Source organism: Taudactylus pleione, unplaced genomic scaffold (genome assembly GCF_031769625.1).
Source record: "Taudactylus pleione unplaced genomic scaffold, aTauple2 ptg000897l, whole genome shotgun sequence".
Classification (NCBI taxonomy): Eukaryota; Metazoa; Chordata; class Amphibia; order Anura; family Myobatrachidae; genus Taudactylus; species Taudactylus pleione.
In genome coordinates, this window is record NW_028285298.1 from 476,790 (window position 1) to 496,055 (window position 19,266).

Below are 19,266 nucleotides of genomic sequence, written 5' to 3' on the forward strand. Positions count from 1 at the left end.
TTTTCTCAGTCTAAGATCAAAACCGGTTACTCTATCTCTCTCGCCCTCAGCTGAACACCTGCCCTAATGCCTCTTTCACGGATCTGGCGGAAATCGTGTCCAGGATCGAACCCGTGAAAACAGCTGTTGTGGACGGCGGTAAGTGCCGAGAGGCGGATAAGTCCGTAGGTGTGTATGTGCGACTCGCCTGTCTAGGGGCTGCATGTGTATTATAAGAGGCATTGCCCAAAGCAGACATCATGTTCTAACCAGACCACCGGCAAAAAGGAGACGTACAAAACCCATAGGATGTTTCTTCTAGTACAAAATATTGGATGCAATCCAGAAGTTGGCAACTCTATAATATAGTGATGCCATGAAAGATGGGGGGGGGACCCCAAAAACGACTGAGTTGTAGATATTGTGGGTTTAGTGCTGCAGAATATGATGGTAATGGGTAGGACTGGTCAATAGGGGAAGGTTAAGGTTTCATCCCCCTACTCTCTCTCTGCTAAAATGAATAGGAAATTCCCAGTTGTACGTTAGAGGTTGGGCTCCCTACGAGATATCCAGCTGCTGCACATTTTCCCATCAATATTACTAGATTCCAGTAAATGGCTACATGACGCTGTACGCTCCCACTGACAGCACATAGCCGGCTCTCTACATTAATTCCTCCAGTGATTGTCATTGGGTATCTCATGTGCTTCAGGCTCCCCAGGGCTCTTCTCAAAACCTATTAAACCCCGACGTCTGTTAAGCCAAAACATATTCATTAAGCAATTGGAGGAGGCCATCAATTAGTGCGTATGAAAGGAAGGAGACATCTGGAGCTGCGATCACTGGCTCCGGTCCATCTATCCAGTCATAGAAATCTCTCGTGCTCAGCTTTGAGCAGAATTCCAGCTCTCGTACCACGTCCTGGCCGCAGAATCGCCGGCGCACGGCTCCAGATGTTTTACGTGTCAGACGTTACTGTATATCCAACGGCCAGGGCGACATTAATGATTTGTTGGGGGGTTTGTGCCACTTTTAGCCATCTTAAAATGCAGTTGCTTGCTGTCTTCTTTTCTTGCGTGTTGTTTTGGGTCGTTTGTGTTGCTTTTTGTTGCATGCGGTTTGCTGCATAGTAAGATCCAACAAAGATTTAGCAAGCGTCACTCAGACCGCTGTAAAGCGACAATGAAGAGTGCGCCAAACAGCTCTGTGCATTACAAAATATATACTCTCCATGTGTAGCTGAGCTGTAACACATCGGGATGTAATAACGCTTCTGGGGGCACTTCCGTGTTGTATGAAGTATGGAAGCTGGGCTGGGCGGGGGGGGATTAGCTACGACTGACCCCTGTGTTTTTAGCTAGTTCTGTTCCGGGCTGTACATGACGTTAGTAACACTGTCACATGAGTATTTTCTCCCGTAATGCACAGACAGAGGCAGCAATGAGCTACATGGCTCAGAGGGGGCAGTAAGGGGGATGTAAGATCTTATTCCCGGTAACCTCCGTGCTTCATATTTCATTTCTGTCCTGGCGCACAGGAGGCTGTATAGAGAGAAATGAATTTACCAGGCATGGACCTGCCCTTAGGCTTTTATTGTCACACTCATGTTATCTGTATAGAGAAGGGGTTCTCCAGTCCCCCAGTCAGGTACCCCCAACTAGGGGCGCTGAGAGGTGGGGGTGAGGACAGGTACTAAGAGGGGTATTCATGAAAGCTTAGAGAGAGAGAATTGTGAGATAAAGTACCAACCAATCAGCTCCCAACTGTCATGTTCCAAACACAGCCTGTAACGTGACAGTTAGGAGCTGATTGGATGGTACTTTATCACAATTTTATTTCTCTCCAACCTGTCATGAATACTCCTATAATTACACGGGTTTGTTGGAGGGTCCTGGGCCAGCTGCTGTCCCCCCGGTTTTGCCCCTGGCTGAGGGGCACACGGCGCCCCCCTGTGGAGTGGACTACGCCAATTGGCGGCACAGCAAATACTATTTTTTTTTCCTTTAAGGAGCTGTGGCCACGCCTACTTACATTGGGCCCTGCCCCCCTATTTTATCCGGGCAAGGCAAAGCTCACTACAGGCCTGCCCAGGAATGCCTAAATGGCCCTGCAGGTCATATTTTCTGGTGATCTTTAATCATGCACAGATAAGGTCATCCATTTTTTGGGGGTCCGTAATTATTCTGAAATACATGAACTATTGTGGATAATACATGAGGACTGGAGTTGAGAACCACTAGTATAGAGTAAACAGGAGCTTAACCATACAACAGGCCCTATTGTATCCTTACACGTGATGGCATGAATAAGCAGCCACTGTTATCATCATACACAGCAGGCTAAATCGCAAGGTTGGCAAGTTCAAGCAATCCGATAGCTCTCTGTGTGGGTAAGATTGCTGTGCTTTGTGGTAGGGCATGTGTGGGGTAAGATTGCTGTGCTTTGTGGTAGGGCACGTGTGGGGTAAGATTGCCGTGTTTTGTGGTAGGGCACGTGTGGGGGTAAGATTGCCGCGTTTTGTGGTAGGGCACGTGTGGGGGTAAGTGCCACGTTTTGGGGTAGGGCACGTGTGGGGGTAAGATTGCCACATTTTGGGGTAGGGCATGTGTGGGGTAAGATTGTTGTGTTTTGTGGCAGGGCATGTGTGGGGTAAGATTGCTGTGCTTTGTGGTAGGGCATGTGTGGGGTAAGATTGTTGTGTTTTGTGGTAGGGCACGTGTGGGGGGTAAGATTGCCGTGTTTTGTGGTAGGGCACGTGTGTGGGGTAAGATTGCCACGTTTTGGGGGTAGGGCACGTGTGTGGGGTAAGATTGCCACGTTTTGTGGTAGGGCATGTGTGGGGGGTAAGTGACACGTTTTGTGGTAGGGCATGTGTGGGGTAAGATTTCCCACACATGCCCTACCATAAAACGTGGCAAAGTACTCGTCCTCATCTTGAAGTGTCACATGTGCACAGCTAGAATTGTCTAATCATCCAATATGAGCTGAGTCAGGCGTGGTTTGGCTAATAGTAACCAGATCTCTCTTGGAGACAGTGGGGTTGATGTATTAAGCTTCAAAAAAAGTGTATACGTGGAACAAGGCAACCAGTTAGCTTCTACCTATCATTTTATAGTAAATGCTACCTCAAAGCTGATTGCTAAAGGCAACGTGTCCACTCTTTAGAAGGCTTAATAATGTCCCCCATAATAACCAAATGGTATTTTTGGTTGAAAATAGAAAAGTATAAATTAATGGGGGGGTTATCCTGAAGTCTGAGGGCAAATAAACATTAATTATTACCACATGCGCTCCAAGTCTCCCAAATGTAGGCACAGCCCTATTCTCTGGGGTCACTTTCGCTAAACTGTCAGAGTTGCCCATAGAAGCTTTGTGTGTCCGTACTGCTGCCCAATCAGATGTGTCGTCTCTGCGTTCTGCTGGCGACTGTCTGTGACCTACATAACCTGTCGGCTATAAATGAATGCGTCTCTCTCTCTGACAGATGAATCGGATTATCAGACTGAATACGAGGAGGAAGATATTTCAGACTTGAAAAAAGAGGATTATCTCAATTTCTTGAGTTCCCAAAGCATTGACAACGCCTCGGACAGTGTAAGTAGATGAATCTGTGAGCGCAGACAAATCGGTCCGCGAGCAGTCGCCCCATGTGGCATCAGACATTGTAGACAATGGGGATCATCGATCCCTACGGTTGCTGCTCCCACAGACCGTGTTGTAATCCACAGGTCAGGCCATACTGTCAGGAAAGCATTGAGGTGGACACTCAGCCCAGTCCTCGTTTAATGGCCACGGCATGGCAGGACACGTTAGGAGAGATCACGCCATTGGACGGGGTTTTGTCGTCTGGTCATTTCTGCTTTGTGGTGACCCGTTTGTGTGATTGGATGATGTCAGCGCAAACCGCAGTAGTCTTATCACTGCAGTCTCCACCGAACCCTGTAATGAGTCTCTTTTAGTGGTGCCCATATGCGCTTACACATTTGCAGTATTAGGTCAAGTGCGTGATCCTGATTTTGGTCCTAGTAAAGCGCTGAGGTGCGTTTTTATCACGTTTTTATTTAGATCCCCCCCCCCATTAACCTAGCCTTAAACAGTTATCTCTCCTATAATCCAATTACTATTATTTACTTTTTAGTGAATTATTGCAAAATCAACGCACTTGGGCGTCTGTTACAGCCATACTGATGAATACAACTGGCTGTATCAGTCAGTAACGGGAAGGAACGGAGGCTGTATGAGGAGTCTGTATTGTACTCTTGGCGTTCAAGTGTAACATTGCTACAGCTGCCCTGCATGGCGCGTACGCTGCAGTTATCCTCCTCATAGTTATTACATCAGTCGGATTACAGAAACCCCATCACTCGCTCAACAACAAAAACAAACTTACTCTCTAACCAGATTTAAGGAAATGTTTGGTGCAAATACAATTGTATACGTTCTCTAGACATAAAGGATTACCTTTAATAAGCTAGCACTAGCCCAGTAAATTCACACCCGTTGTAGGGGTCATTGTGTGATTTTATAGGAGGGTGCTACTGAAAAATGTCACATGCGACCCTGAGGGGCTAATTCTAATGGGCCCCATACATCTGCAACGGATTACCGGGATCGTAGAAATCCAACATATTTCGTCGATTTGATGATTGCGATCAAAAAATGATCGCAATTGTCAAATCGCGGACATTTAACATGCGAAATGTCTGCAATTCGGAGACGGATCGCAGAACATCCATGGTGGGCAATCGGAAATTTCTGATCGCGGCGATCCGTCGCAGATGTATGGGCATCTTAAGTTGGATGTGTGGGACTTGCACCCACCCAATGGTAGTTGCAGAAATAGGCATCCCATCTCCATCCGCGTGCGCCGATGGAGCGCGGATGTCGGCCTGAAGCGCCAACCACAGGCCTACTAGACGCGACAGATCAGTGCATTCGCATGGTCACCGCCCAGAAGCACCCACTTCATGGATTGCTGCTCACAGTGGATCGTATGGTCCGTCCATGCGCCTGTCTGATTTGGCGAATGCGCAGTCACCAATTACTTTTTGTCACGTGCGCAGTATTTACAGCTACTTACTAGTGCTTTTACAGAGAGTATGTCAGTCCCTGCCCCATTGGAGCTTGCAATCTATGCGGTAGATGTACTAAGCCTTGGAAGAACTAAATTACCAACCAATCGGCTCCTAACTGTCACTTTACAGGCTGTGGGGGAGATATATCAAACCTTGAAGAGACTACCAATCAGCTCCTGTCATTTTTTTAAAACACAGCCTCACTCTCCAGTTTCTCTCTCCAAGATTTTATACATCTCCCCCTGTGTTTCAAAAATGACAGGCGCAAAATACTTAGAGATGGGTGCAGTACGTTGTATGAAATCTCTGTCACACAGTATGGATACAGTACCGAGCCAGTTACTAACGAGATTGCATTTTCCCAACCACAGGACGAGGAGGCAGATGTGCAGGTGCGGCAGCGGCCTTCTGCGGCCAGGCGACACGGCGCAGAAAGGACGCAGGAGAACAGCTGAGCCCATTGAACACCGGAGAGATGATCCGCCTTTACCTCCAGTCCTCCGGCTCCACCCTCTTCGTACGGCTCCGGCTGTAGCTCTTGTGGCCGCTAGCCTTTCCTCAGCATGCGGTGACTGGTCGGAGCCACTAACTGACCCAACTTGTAGCGAGTAATGGTGAGATGACCTCCGCGCTGGCTTTGTGCGGAGGTCACGGGCAACCAAATAAACCGCAAAAGCGATAAAGCCTTAAATACATTTCATGTTTTCTAGATGACAGTGGTTTGAGATGATACATTTATTTATAAGCCTATTATAAAGGGAGTTATTGCCGATAATAGCCGATATGGCCGCATTATATTAGGCTGCTGGTGCAGTTACTGATCGCTGTAGGAGAACTCTCATATATTTTGTTTGTTAGTTAATGGAGATCTATGTTCATTTGTTTGGTTTCCATTAAGTTGTTACCGGGGGTGAGTCTACTGAATAGAAGGGTTACTAAATTAGGCTCTTTATCTGAGTTCTGCTGTTAGAGGCCAAGTATAAGTCAAGAATCCACGGGCACCGTTGGCATTAGAGGCTGTGGTAAAAGGGGGGATGGGGGGGGGGTTTGAGTTGCGCTAAACCCACTCCCCTTCTCTCTAACAACTTTTTTTTTTAAGGACAGATATAACCCGGAACCCAGAACACTTTGTTCATCAAAAGGGGCTGCGGTGGTACATTGCGCACGGAAAATGAAAATCAAACGTACAGAATAGTAAGGGCCTCATTTATCAATGCGTTTTATCATTCACAACGAGTGATAAAGCTTACTGCGTATGATAAATGGCGCTCCAGCCAATCAGCTCCCATGTGTCATTTTTCAAACAGATGACCGTTGGGAGCTGATTGGCTGGAGCCCCATTATCATACGCAATGAGTTTGAGCACTCGTTGTGAATGATAAAACGCATTGATCAATGAGGCCCAGGGGGGGATTTGCAGTCATTTAAAAAAAAAAAAACCTGCAGAATAAATAAAAGGGTGACTCTCAGGCCAGTCTTTTTTCATACTTTATTAACAAAGTTAGAAGAGGAATAAAAAATAACAGACACTAGGCCTTATGTAATAGATCAAGTACAGCAGAGTCGCTGTAACCGGTAGCACCCAATAGGATAATGGCTTTCATTGGCGTGACAACACTATACTGCAGAGTGCTGATATCTGATTGGTTGCTGCATATCTTTGCGCTTTGTGCCACCTCAGTTGTAACCGAATTTGGGGTTTCCTTGTGCAGAATAATGAACAGGAAATGACAGTAACTTCTCCTCATCTAGTCATAGGCCAAGCCAAACAGCAGGACAGCAAGTATAGAGGTCTTCAGATTTTATTTTCAGGTCTTCCTTTCATAGAGATTAAAAGAATGATTAATATGGTATAAGATCAGTAAGTCTCTCGCTGACAATCCCCGTATCCTTCCCTGTTGATTTGCACACGTACGGTGACTGAATATAGACAGCAATATTTATTACATATAAAAGAAACCTCTCCCGTTGTCTAATGTGGGTTTTTGCCCATCCAATCGGTACGCACTTTACACAGCTGTCTTGCGCGGTGCCAGCCATCTTGTTTGAACCGGTGCCAAAAGTTTTTTTTTTTTCTTTTTATATAAACTAAAATCACTTTAGAGATTGTGTAGTTGGTAAAAGTCCAACAATGAACTGCAGCATAGATGGAGGCAACCTGTGACCCCCCCACAAGTACCAGTATGGCCCTTCCAGCTTTATTTTTACTGGCACTTGTAGTTCCACAACAGTTGGAGAGATGCTGATTTACATGACTTGTGCTGCGCACTCTCCGGGCTCCCACCCCCAACGGCGCGTTTCGCCTAGAGAATTGTTTGCATTCTTTTTGTGCCTTTTAAAAGATAATTTATTGGTTTCCAAATTCCAACGCTGACCCTGATACTAGCCAAATATGGATCTACCTACCCGGGAAGCTGTATAGATCACATGTGGGTGACCTATCTGGCTGGGCAGGGTATGTTGCTGTGTAATAGCAGGGATGTACTGTATATAAGGAAATGTGGGTGTCAGCTATGTACTAACAATTTTATAAAAATAAAAGGTTGTTGGAGATTGAGTAAACCTTGTTGTGTCACAAGTTATTATTAATTGATGCTTATTAATTCCAGTGCGAGAAAATGTAAAAAAAATATTTATATTGTGACACAGTTAGGTTAGGGGGTCCCTCTCCTGGGTAGAGGACTCCTTCCTTACACACACACACACAGCAGCAGGGTAGCAGCACACCAGTCTGGATGCAAGTACAAGCTGGTCGGCGCCAGTCTTTATTGTACAATCACAGAAATATAAAGAAAACATAAATATAAATCCTAGCCCTGTCTGGGCACTAACTTCACAGGTAGTTCCCTCACTACCAGAACCTGGCAGGGCCTAAAGCCCTCGCCAGCAACAAAGCACAGCACCGTACTCACAAATAGGTTTTTCAAGTGTCTCTGAGCAAACTCCCTGCCTGCTCTCCCAGGTGAGACAATCAGCCCTAAACAAACTAGGCTTATATTGGCCACTCTCAGGTGGAAAACTAACAAGCCTGTTACCAGGCTGCGAGAACCAAAACCTGGAGTGGCCGTGGGTGGAGCCCTCCCTCTCCTCTCACCCACAACCCCCAGGTCCCAAACTGGCTTTTCAAAAAGCCGAAACTCAAGCCTGCTACACTGCAGACTTTCTCCTGGGGGTTTAAAACACAAAAGACAGGAATCTGGGACAAATGTACCTGCCACAGACCACTTTACCAGTGATCCTATCACAATATATATCAGGGGTAGGCATGCCGTGTCGCAGTTCCGATTTTAGATCACGAACACAGTGGCAGGGCTAGCTGGGGTGTATAGTTCAATAGATTGCCTACCTGTATTATAATACACACATACACCCCTAAATAAATCATCTGACTATAACTCAGTGTATGTGGATTATAATCAGACTATTCTGAAAGATCAGAAGAAGGATGAATGAAATCTGGTCTGGCAGGACGGGAATCCAGTGTAACCCAGATACCATCCTTGCATGATTAAGGTCATTCGGCCTAATTCAGAGATGTGCGCAAACCAGATTGTTGAACGGTGCATGTGCAGATGTCAGGTGAGTGATAGTCTGCAGCCATTTGGGGTGGCAACATGGAACGGTCTACAAAAGGGGGGGTGTCAGCCCTGCTTTCGAGGTGTGCGAAGGTCCGTGATTTGCAACGCATCTTTACTTGCCCCGACCACGTAAAAACACCAGCCATCCTGCGTCAGACGACCAACGTTCACGCGGATGATCTGATCCTGCGTTCTGGGACGCAGCAGCGGATCACAGAAGCCTGCGGTGGGCGGCGTCCTGCTTTTAAGTATTTTCGCACAGCTGATGGATCAGGCCCATTGTCAGAACTAGAAGTGGTCGGACTGGGAATGCAGTGTTCACTCTAGCTCCGGCGGTAGGCAGGGCGCCAGAGCCAGAGAGGGCACCTTTGTGCGCGTGCCCGAAAAGGGGGCGTGTCTATAAGACGCATCCCCTTTTCGTCACTCTTGGGGGCGTGCCCGGCACTTACGGACACGCCGGGCAGCCCCCAAGCGCTGCAGACAGGGAGAATAGATGCCGGGCGTATGCGCCTGGGGTCTATTCTCCGGCGGTGACCGGGTCACTGCACATTTCTCCACCCGCGGGACACTGCGACCCGCGGGTGAAGACGACACCCGCAGGCTGTGAGGGCAGGGTGCTTTTTTCCCTCCAGAAGGAGGGCAGGGCGCCGCGCCCCGCTAAAACAGCCTAGCGGGAACGCTAGGAATGTGTTAGAAAATAGTCTCTACAACTCCTATCTGACTCGTAAGAGTTTTCTATATATTCTCATGGTGCTGTTATCCGTACTCAATGGATAGAACTGATGCGAGTCTTCGGCCGCGTCTCCCTGAAGTCATTGGGTTTAAACTAAGTAGAGGATTTTTTTTTTTGGCAGGCTGACGCGGCAGAGAGAGACCGGCTGTGGGTGGGGCGACTCCCCATAGCCAGCTCACTGGAGTGGAGATGACCCCCAATATGTGGATACACCTTCTATACATAGAAATAACATATTCCACATCAGTCCAGCTGGCGGCACACTGCGCAGCGCAAAAAATGGGTTATTGGTGCTTGATAAATAGACCCCATGTTATAAGTGGATGTATATGGTGGAATTGAGACTATAAAGCCAACTATCAGTGGGAATGTAGGAAAAACACGTCTAGTATAATATAGGAAGAAGAATCGGTAATGTCCTCTGGCCGAAGACGGATCTGCTCTATTTCCAGCTCAGGAGGACATCTCGCCGATGGGACAAATCACCGATATCAGAAGCCACTTTCAAGTCTAATCTCTGGCTCTTTCTAAGTCCCTTTCTCATTCCATCAGAACAGTCTCTAAAAGTACATGATTTCTGTCTATGGAAACTTCTAACCCCTCCAAATACTGTAGATGAACTCACAGGTGCATGTGCATCCAGAAAACGTGACCTGTTGAGGGAACGTGAATATTGGATTTAAAATCCATCACTTCACTCTATATTGTACATTGGTCCCCAAGATGCACACTGTATTGTATGTAAGTCACTATAATGCTCTCTGTATTGTACAATGGTCCCACAAATGCCCTTTTGTATTGATTCTAGATCACTTGAATGTTCTGTGTGTTATATGTCCGGCACTAAAAATCTATTTGAATCGAATGCTAGTCACATGAGTCTGGCAGATATATATTACTAACAGGAGCAATCAGCGTTTTCGGTAGAAAAGTGCTTCAAAATTGTAATGGCTGTCAGGGCATGCTGGGATTGATAGTTCAGGGTCAGCGGGCGAGCCACATGGTCCCTGGCTCGCATTTGAATTTGTCCTGATATAAAAAGCTTCCTCACTTTTTCGACTTTAAGAAGTTTTCAACTCAATTGTGGCGGATCTCAATAACAGGCACCATGGATGAGAAAGGAGGTCAGGCTACAATTGGAATTCTCATTCCATACTTCTCTAAGCCATTTACCAATATCTCCTAATTCTATTCCAAAAATAAATAGGAAGACTGAGTCTATTCTGGGGCTGGCGCACTTTAATCAGGGCTGAGTTATATATGCATACATTACATATATATCTGTGATTGCACCACAATCACAATCTAATTGCCAATATCACTGAAGCGGAGACCTGCTCTGCATTTAATTAAAGTATTTAAAGAGCCTTATGCGAGGTGTCAGAACTTTGTACTACAATGACAATATATGCTAAAAGTCAGCTACTTTCATCCACTGCACCAAATAAGGTTCCGGGAGGAGGGGGGGCACTTTAATTTGAACTTTCCAAATCTATTAAATAGTTAGAGGATCATATGACCCATTTAGATAATACTGTTCACTGTTAATTTGTCAGTCATTGCTCTGTTGAAAAGCTAATGTCGCTTCCCCCAGTCTTAGAGTCAAATGAAGCCCCTCCCATAGCGTCCTGGAAGCGCCCTAACAGGCTCCATTATAGCCTAGGCATAGAAATCGATGGATCGGGAATATAGATAAGGGTTCAATGTTGGGGCATGATTCAGACCCGCTCGCAAGCGGGTCGATGGCCGGGCAGTGCGCGCGAGTGAGAAATCACTCGCCACGGCGCTCGTATCCAAAAGGGGCGGCTATCGATGTTGATCGACAGCTTGCCCCATTTTGTAGGCGGGCCGGGGGGTGGCTGGCCAAACGGAGGCGTTCCCGAAGGAATGCCTGCCGTTTGGGGGCGTCCCCACTGACATCACGAGTGATGTCAGTGGTGAGATTCCGACTCTATTAGAGCCGGAAGCTCACTGGGGCTTGCGACGGACAAGACCCTACCACAAGGGTCTCGTCGTAAGCTCGATGGTCGCAACCATCATCTGGCCGCTCGTTAAAGCGGTGAGTGGTCACCCACAGCTTAGCGAGCGGCCAGGAGGCCGAACAAAAAAAACAACATGCGTCCGCCCTGATTCAAAGCGAGCGCTGTCTTTTTGCGAGCGCCTCTGAATCAGGCCCTTGGTCCAAATGTCCAATTCATGTGATATATTGCCCGGCCTGCTAATTTCCCACGATAATGAAGGAAGAATACGTACAGCATGTGGCATGATGTGACTTTATGTTCTACGATTGTAGGAAGGTCTCTTTTGCGATACGCAAATTGTTACGAGGATGATTAAAAAAAAAAAAATAGAGTTTTTCCCCCAATGATAATCACACCGTATGAATACATCAGTAATGGTCCCATTTTGATCTAAAAGACCCTTCGATCGCCCAGCCTTACCATAGTCCACAAACCTGAGGCTGCAGTTATGTGAGCTGCTGTGACATCACTGGCCCCGCCCCTGGGGATTAATCAACCAATCCACACAGAACATTTGCATAAACCAAGTCTACCTCATGATTTCTGTATATGTACCTCCTCTGACTCCACATTTAGCGCAAAAGAACTGATCAGAGAGGCTGCAAAAATAAATAAAATCGGCTTTTCCTTTAATTACTGATGTCTCCGGTTATCTAGATGATTATTATTGTTCAAGAGAAAGTGATGAGTCATTGGCACCTACACTGTTCTCTCAAATGATTGAAAATATGATAGTAGTGGGTCTATTTATCAATGAGAGGGTGGTAAATAGGACTCCTCTGCAAAGTTTTCAAGCATGAAAGATCACGGTGGAGATATATATATATATATATATATCTTTTTTTTTGGGGGGGGGGGGGTTCATCTGGGCTTTTAGTTCGCACATTGGTGGAAGGGCTAGCCGGGTCACTTCTGCACATATCCCCGGTACTGGCCTTACCGCTCCTGGACTCTACCACAAACTGGCAGCTGACCATCCGACAAAATGTTATTGATAGACCATAGCGATAAGTGGTCGATGCCGCTGCGATGGGCAATGATAAAAGACAAGCCCCTTCACCATGTCTTAAGGCCCCCATACACTGTGCGATGCGACGGGATCCGTCGTCCGACACATTGGGTGGTCCGCACCCACCGTGCGAACGGGTGGCCGACCGCCCAATACGTCGTTCCCCCTCCCTCTGTCTCACCTGCATAGCAATGAATGGGATCGCACATCGCATCCTATGGTCCTGCAGAGAGATTAGTGGCTGCGATGTACTACCCCGCGGGAGCGAGCTCGGCCCGATATCAGGGCCATACACGGTGCAATATAGCAGGTAAATCGCACCAATCAGTCGGATCGCCTGCTTTATCGCCCTGTGTATTGGCACCTTAAGTAAGTGGGCCCACAGCGATAGTCGCAAAGCGAGAGGTTCCGGTCCTCAGTATAATCATTCTTTCCAACTCGATCCTTTGCAATAAGCAGTTGTACTAATACGCAGGTGCTATCCTAACTGTCTGGTGTTTTTAATACAAGCATTGGCCTGTGTGAATATCACTATATACAGTATTCCGTCTAATTATGCAGATTTGTGCCTGCGTATTTCTGTCGTGTAAGAACTAAACAGCCGGCTCTTCCATCTGTCACGCCATTAACTCCTAGTGTGCCAAACTGCTGCCATGCTTACAACACAAAGCAAATCTGCCCCCACACCCCATTTCTGTGATTGTACAGTTTAATATTACACAGAGCCAGATATTTTATCTTTATAACCAATAAAGAATAACAGGATGTAAAACAACAATAGGTAGACTGAACAACAAAAGGCCGTGACAGCCCGGGCAGGGGGTTGGTGCACAGAAGTATTTAACAGGGCAGCTGATTGGACAGCAGGAAAGGAGATTTACCCAAACAATAAAGCAAAGTTCATCATGGGGTCTATAATGAACTCTGAAGGAAAGGAGGTAACCTTAGGAAAGTGTAACTATACAGTGGTTGGGAATACATTTAAGATTAAAGAGAGTAGAGTGCTGAGGGGGGAGGGGGAATAAATGGTCTACGAGTTACAGTGACAGAGGAAGACTGAAATATATACTATGAGAAACGTGCCTCAGTTCCTAGAAGGGGGGGGGGGCACAGGCAGGGCCAGTGAGACATCCACGAGGCCTGGGTGCTGAATGGGTGTGGCCAAATCTGAGAAGCATGGCCACGCACCTCCACAATAACTCATTGTAAAATACTATGTGCGGTGCTGTAAAGTGACACCACGTGCTGGCTTTGGCCTCTGCCGACACTCTACAAAAGTCCTGGGTAATTAGTTCCTGCTCCCCTGCGGGTAGGTGAAGTTAAAATGGACATAGGTCAAGAGGCGCACAGGCCAAGACAGAACTACAGTACATGGCCATAGGCCCAGGAGACCAAATTCATGGCCAGAGGGGTACTCGGAGGGCCGGCCTACTGAGATTAGAGCTGAAAGAAGCAGACTCAAAGTCAGGCCAGCAGAACCAAGTATTCCGAAAGGACTCATAATTATCAGCAGAAGACATCACATCTTCTATAGCCAAAGAGAATTGCATTTTGGAGAACCAATCTGATACGCTTGGAGGAGAGGAGGAGCAGTGAGCGCCAGCAGGCTGGGATAACCGCCTGAGCAGAGAGGCATTGATTACAATTTACAGGAGACACCTTTTGGTACTTCGAGATGAGCGTTGCTGGCAAAGAGATAGGCCAGAGCAGGGGCTGAGATTCTTCTCCAAGAACCTTGGTGGATCATTACGTACAGTCCTATAATTGCACAGATCGAGTCATTGCACAGCCAATAAGAAGTGTGTGTAAATTGTCCGTAATGAGCACAAGCCCCTACTCCCAAGACAACTGCGTTTTGGAAAATGGTCAGATGATGACGGCATGGGACTGATTAGACAGAAAGGAGGGTTTTCCGGTCTTTGGAAAACCGCACATAATTTAATAGCCTTGGCCACACACCCAATTGTGTTTCGTGAAGTCCTGAGGTGGGAATACCCCTCCCCTATGTAATCAATGTGACATGCAGTGACCAGCACATGGTGTGGGGTTGTGGCGTGAGAACGGGGAGTCACCAGTGCTGACCAAGGTGATGTCTGGGAGGTGTGGTCTGTCAAAGGGGAGTAGCCAGTGCTGACCAAGGTGTGGTCTGTCAAAGGGGAGTAGCCAGTGCTGACCAAGGTGTGGCCTGTGAAAGGGGAGTCACCAGTGCTGACCAAGGTGATGTCTGGGAGGTGTGGTCTGTCAAAGGGGAGTAGCCAGTGCTGACCAAGGTGTGGTCTGTCAAAGGGGAGTAGCCAGTGCTGACCAAGGTGTGGCCTGTGAAAGGGGAGTGGTCAGTGGTGACCAAGATGTGGCCTGAGAAAGGGGAGTAACCAGTGCTGTCCAAGGTGTGGTTTGAGGGTGTGGCCTAAGAAAGGGTAGGGACTGTGCAGACCAAGGTATTGTTTGGAAGTGTGGCCTGAAAAAGGGGAGTGCACATTTCTGACCAAGGTGTGGTATGGCGGTGTGTAGCTGGATTTGTCCTAGCTTCACATTTGGGATGGTTTGAGAATCAAAACATTGAGGAGGAACCTATCTAGGGGCCTGATTCAGAGCCGGACGCAATTAGCGCTTGCTCGTCCAGAAAATAGGGGTGGCTATTCTAATGAACCGTTCTCTCTTTGCGGTCTGTTCACGCCTCTAGGTCTGAACGAGCGAACAAAACTTGCGGTTGTTTTTTTGAAAACTACGCCCCCTGGCCGCTCGCATCCTACGTCATGTCCGCTATTTATTAGATTAATCGAGTAATCGACCAGCGTATGAACTGCTCGCTATTCTTGTGGTTGGTTTTTCCTACCACAATCTTGTGAGCAGTTCTGGCTATAGAATAACCCAGTGACGTGGTCAATGACGCTGCTGTATTAATTATGCACACCCATAAAACGCCCGTTTTGACCTTTAGGCACGCCTGCGTTCTGATCTCCACTCCCCGTTTTCAAGCACCTTCCCGTTACCACCCACATACGCCTCCTCCTGTCACTCAAATTAGCGAGCACATGAATTTCGACCGCACTGACTGGTTCGCGCATGCGTATAACGATCCGTACGCATGCGCAGTTGGGCAAACATCGCTCAGAGCGAACGAGCTGCCGCTTACGAGCGGCTCTGAATCAGGCCCTTTATTTCCTACATATGGCAAAGGCACAGCTGACTGCAAGATAGAGGATGGAGGCATATTTTGGGCTGAACCAATAATCAACCCAACCTCGTACCTGGTACCTCATGCCTCAGTAATGCGAATTGATAGAATGCATTATCATGACTGTCGGCTCAACCCATACAATACAATAGAAGGAAAGAGGGTGAACGGCAGGAGCAAATACAAATACGTGAGATGTGAAAATCACTCTAAAGCAATCCACTACTGTTATATTCCATGCCAAGTCCCACCAGAGAAACCCCCCCCCCACTCTCACCAGCCCCCCCCCCCCCCCATCGTCTATAAGTGACCATCTTGGTTACAGAACGGTATGATTCATTTATCTGCTCTGTAACTCTCACAGGAAACCTGCACAATGACCTCTATTGTTCCCTCAGCCACTCACTGACTCTACACTGGTGAATTATTTATGAGGGCACGAGTGGCGTCCGGGAATCGAGCGACAACGGGTTCTAACAGCCCAGACTGCACAATCACATGAGCAAATAACAATAACCTGAGCCCCTCAGTACACGGCCACTTCCTACCATGAGCCAAACCTTAATAGGTCAATGGGAGCAATCTGTAGGTACCATTTATTTTCCCTAAATCTAAGATGCTACATTTACTGACAGCTATACTATATAGCGCACACATTCTGCGGCGCTGTACAGAGAATATTTCAGGCACATCATAACGTTACATTTAGTCCTATGGCAAAACTATGCTGCTTGTTGATTTAGATTTCTTTGACACTGTGCAAAATAAAGTTAATTCCATAATTCATATGCAATCACAAGGGGCATATTCAATTAGGTGCGAAAAGTCCCGGACTTTTCGCCGACATTGCTAGTTTTCAGTGCGAAAAAGTATCGCGCTTGTTCCCACTTGGTGAACGCCTCCAAATAACGTCAAAGCCCAGCCCTCCGTCACTGGCTGGGCTTCCCCCAGCCCTCTCCCGTCTGTGAATGTATGCCATGCATGCACGCTGCATCCATTCACACTTCGGGCGGCGGTGGGGGTCCTCAACCTCCCGATTTGATCACCCGTGGGCCACTTCGGCCCATGGGTGGAATAGCGGGACAGTACTGTCCTGCTGAAATCGGGAAGTTCGGGGAGTGGTGCGCCTTCTATGGGTGGCACCGCTGTGCGACCGCACCGGTCGAACATCCCTAGAGCCGGCCCTGTCTAAGGGGGCTGCGAAGCTGTCAGATACCAAGCTTGGCTCCGAGAGGATAACGCCATCTCCAGATGGCCTTACCCTATAGTTGCCTATGGTCTACTAACTCCCTCTCCGTCACTGACGCGTGTGCACCGGCTGATGCCAACTCTGTGCCGGGATGTTCCCTTATCAGAGCCAGTCTCCTGGCAAAGAGAACATTGGTAAATTCACATGAAGATAATTATCTGCACTTTGCAAATTTACACGAAGACAAATATTTACAACATCTGCATTAAACCTGCGGATTTTTATAAATCTGCCCCTGGCGACGTAGGGCCTGATTCAGCATGGCACGCAATTGCAATCGGCCGATGTAATAAATGGTAGTGAGCTGGCTAAGAGGTTGGAAACATTTACATGCAGCAGAACTACATGCGAATACGCCATCGCAATCGCGATCCATGCTGAGTCAGGCCCAATGTGGAGACACTCAGCACATAATTATGTTCTTTGTTTCCTGAACAAGTATCTGTCCTTTCCTATCCTACTTGCCCAGTGCAGACACAAGTTGTATAATAATTCCAGCACCCAGGGGGTGAAGGATGGTATTTCTGGGCATCAGGAAACCCAACTAAAGTGTGCCTCTGCTTGTCTGTGATGTAACAGTTCCTAGCAACGGATTGGCTGATTGATTTATACCTACACTAGGCTGCAGGAACACTTTAGATGCAAATTCACAAAGAGAGTTATATAGTGAAAAGAGCAGGGTCACTCCCAACAGCACACAGTATATCAGGAGATGAGTGAGGACTGGGCTGCATGTGACAGGGGCAGTGATGTGAGGAGGGGAATGGAGGCAGCAGGAAGCCACAGGCTGAGAGTTATATAGCGGAAGAAGCATGGCCCCAGCAGCACAGAGTATATCAGGAGATGAGTGATGTGTTAGTGAGGACAGGGCTGCATGTGACAGGGGCAGTGACATGATGTGAGGAGGGGAATGGAGGCAGCAGGAACCCACAGGCTGAGAGTTTTATAGTGGAAGAAGCATGGCCTCAGCAGCACAGAGTATATCAGGAGATGAGTGATATGTTAGTGAGGACAGGGCTGCATGTGACAGGGGCAGTGACATGATGTGGGGAGGGGAATGGGAGCAGCAGGAAGCCACATACAAAGTTATATAGTGGGAGGAGAAGGGTCCCCAGCAACACAGTGTATCAGGAGATGAGTGATGTGTTAGTGAGGACAGGGCTGCATGTGACAGGGGCAGTGACATGATGTGAGGAGGGGAATGGAGGCAGTAGAAAGGCACATACAAAGTTATATAGTGGAAGGAGCAGGGTCCCCAGCAGCACAGAGTATATAAGGAGATGAGTGATAGTGAGGACAGGGCTGCATGTGACAGGAGCAGTGACATGATGTGAGGAGGGGAATGGAGGCAGCAGGAAGCCACAGACTGAGAGTTATATAGCGGAAGAAGCATGGCCCCAGCAGCACAGAGTATATCAGGAGATGAGTGATGTGTTAGCGAGGACAGGGCTGCATGTGACAGGGGCAGTGATGTGAGGAGGGGAATGGAGGCAGCAGGAAGCCACAGGCTGAGAGTTATATAGCGGAAGAAGCATGGCCCCAGCAGCACAGAGTATATAAGGAGATGAGTGATAGTGAGGACAGGGCTGCATGTGACAGGGCCAGTGACATGATGTGAGGAGGGGAATGGAGGCAGCAGGAAGCCACAGACTGAGAGTTATATAGTGGAAGGAGCAGGGTACCCCAGCAGCACAGAGAATATCATCTCTGATTGTAAAAGGTATGCAGTTTACAACACATGTGAAATGGTCCTAAAATATGTTTCAGAAAATGTAATTCTAATATTATTGGCTCGGGTAAGTTACACAAACCTTCTATAGTAACCAAGATATAACAGGGCTGATACAAAGTTAGAAGCAGAGCCGCTAATGAACAGCCTGTTCCTATGAATATTGTGTTCTGCCAGACAGGCGCTGCCAGCCGAGCTTCATGCCAGATTACATACGCTTTTATAAGTGGAATGATTTTTATTTTTTTTTCATAACATACAAAACATTTACCAAAGCTCACCCTATTGGTACTAAAGCAGCACTAATATTACGTGAAAAAATACACCAAGCTTTGCAGTTAATATCAGTGACGCTTTACATTTTGAGCTCAAATCCACAGCGCAGTTCAGGGAGTCAGAAACGAAGAGACCGTCATATTTGTGCCGCACTATTTTATACCATTACCAGCATGATCAGCTCATCAATCACTGAATTTTAGAACAAAATTACTCTTTTTTTTTTTAATTTATATGATTATCAAAGATAAATGTGCAAGTATCCAGCTGAATGCAAAACAAAATGGTGTCTGTCACATGAGACATAGCAAAGCTGGGAATGAAACATTATGAGGTAAATTTATCAGTAGAGGTTTTTGAAATCAGGCACAAATCAGTTTTATCATTCAAATTTTTTTTTACAGTATTAAAAAAAAAAAAAAAAAAAATATCCTTTTTT

At 47.1% G+C, this 19,266-nt stretch overlaps 1 protein-coding gene across 2 annotated transcripts in view; it reads left to right on the top strand.

The window, feature by feature from the left end:
• Positions 1 to 7,616, top strand: part of PNPLA7 (patatin like domain 7, lysophospholipase) — a 169,466-nt gene extending 161,850 nt beyond the window's left edge. For both annotated transcript variants that reach the window (XM_088459190.1, XM_088459191.1), the window contains 3 exons: positions 51 to 138; positions 3,464 to 3,573; positions 5,426 to 7,616. In XM_088459190.1, coding sequence (XP_088315316.1) covers positions 51 to 138; positions 3,464 to 3,573; positions 5,426 to 5,509 — 282 coding nt within the window. In that variant the 3' untranslated portion in view covers positions 5,510 to 7,616. The remainder of the gene's footprint in view (positions 1 to 50; positions 139 to 3,463; positions 3,574 to 5,425) is intronic.
• The last annotated feature ends 11,650 nt before the right edge of the window (positions 7,617 to 19,266 follow it).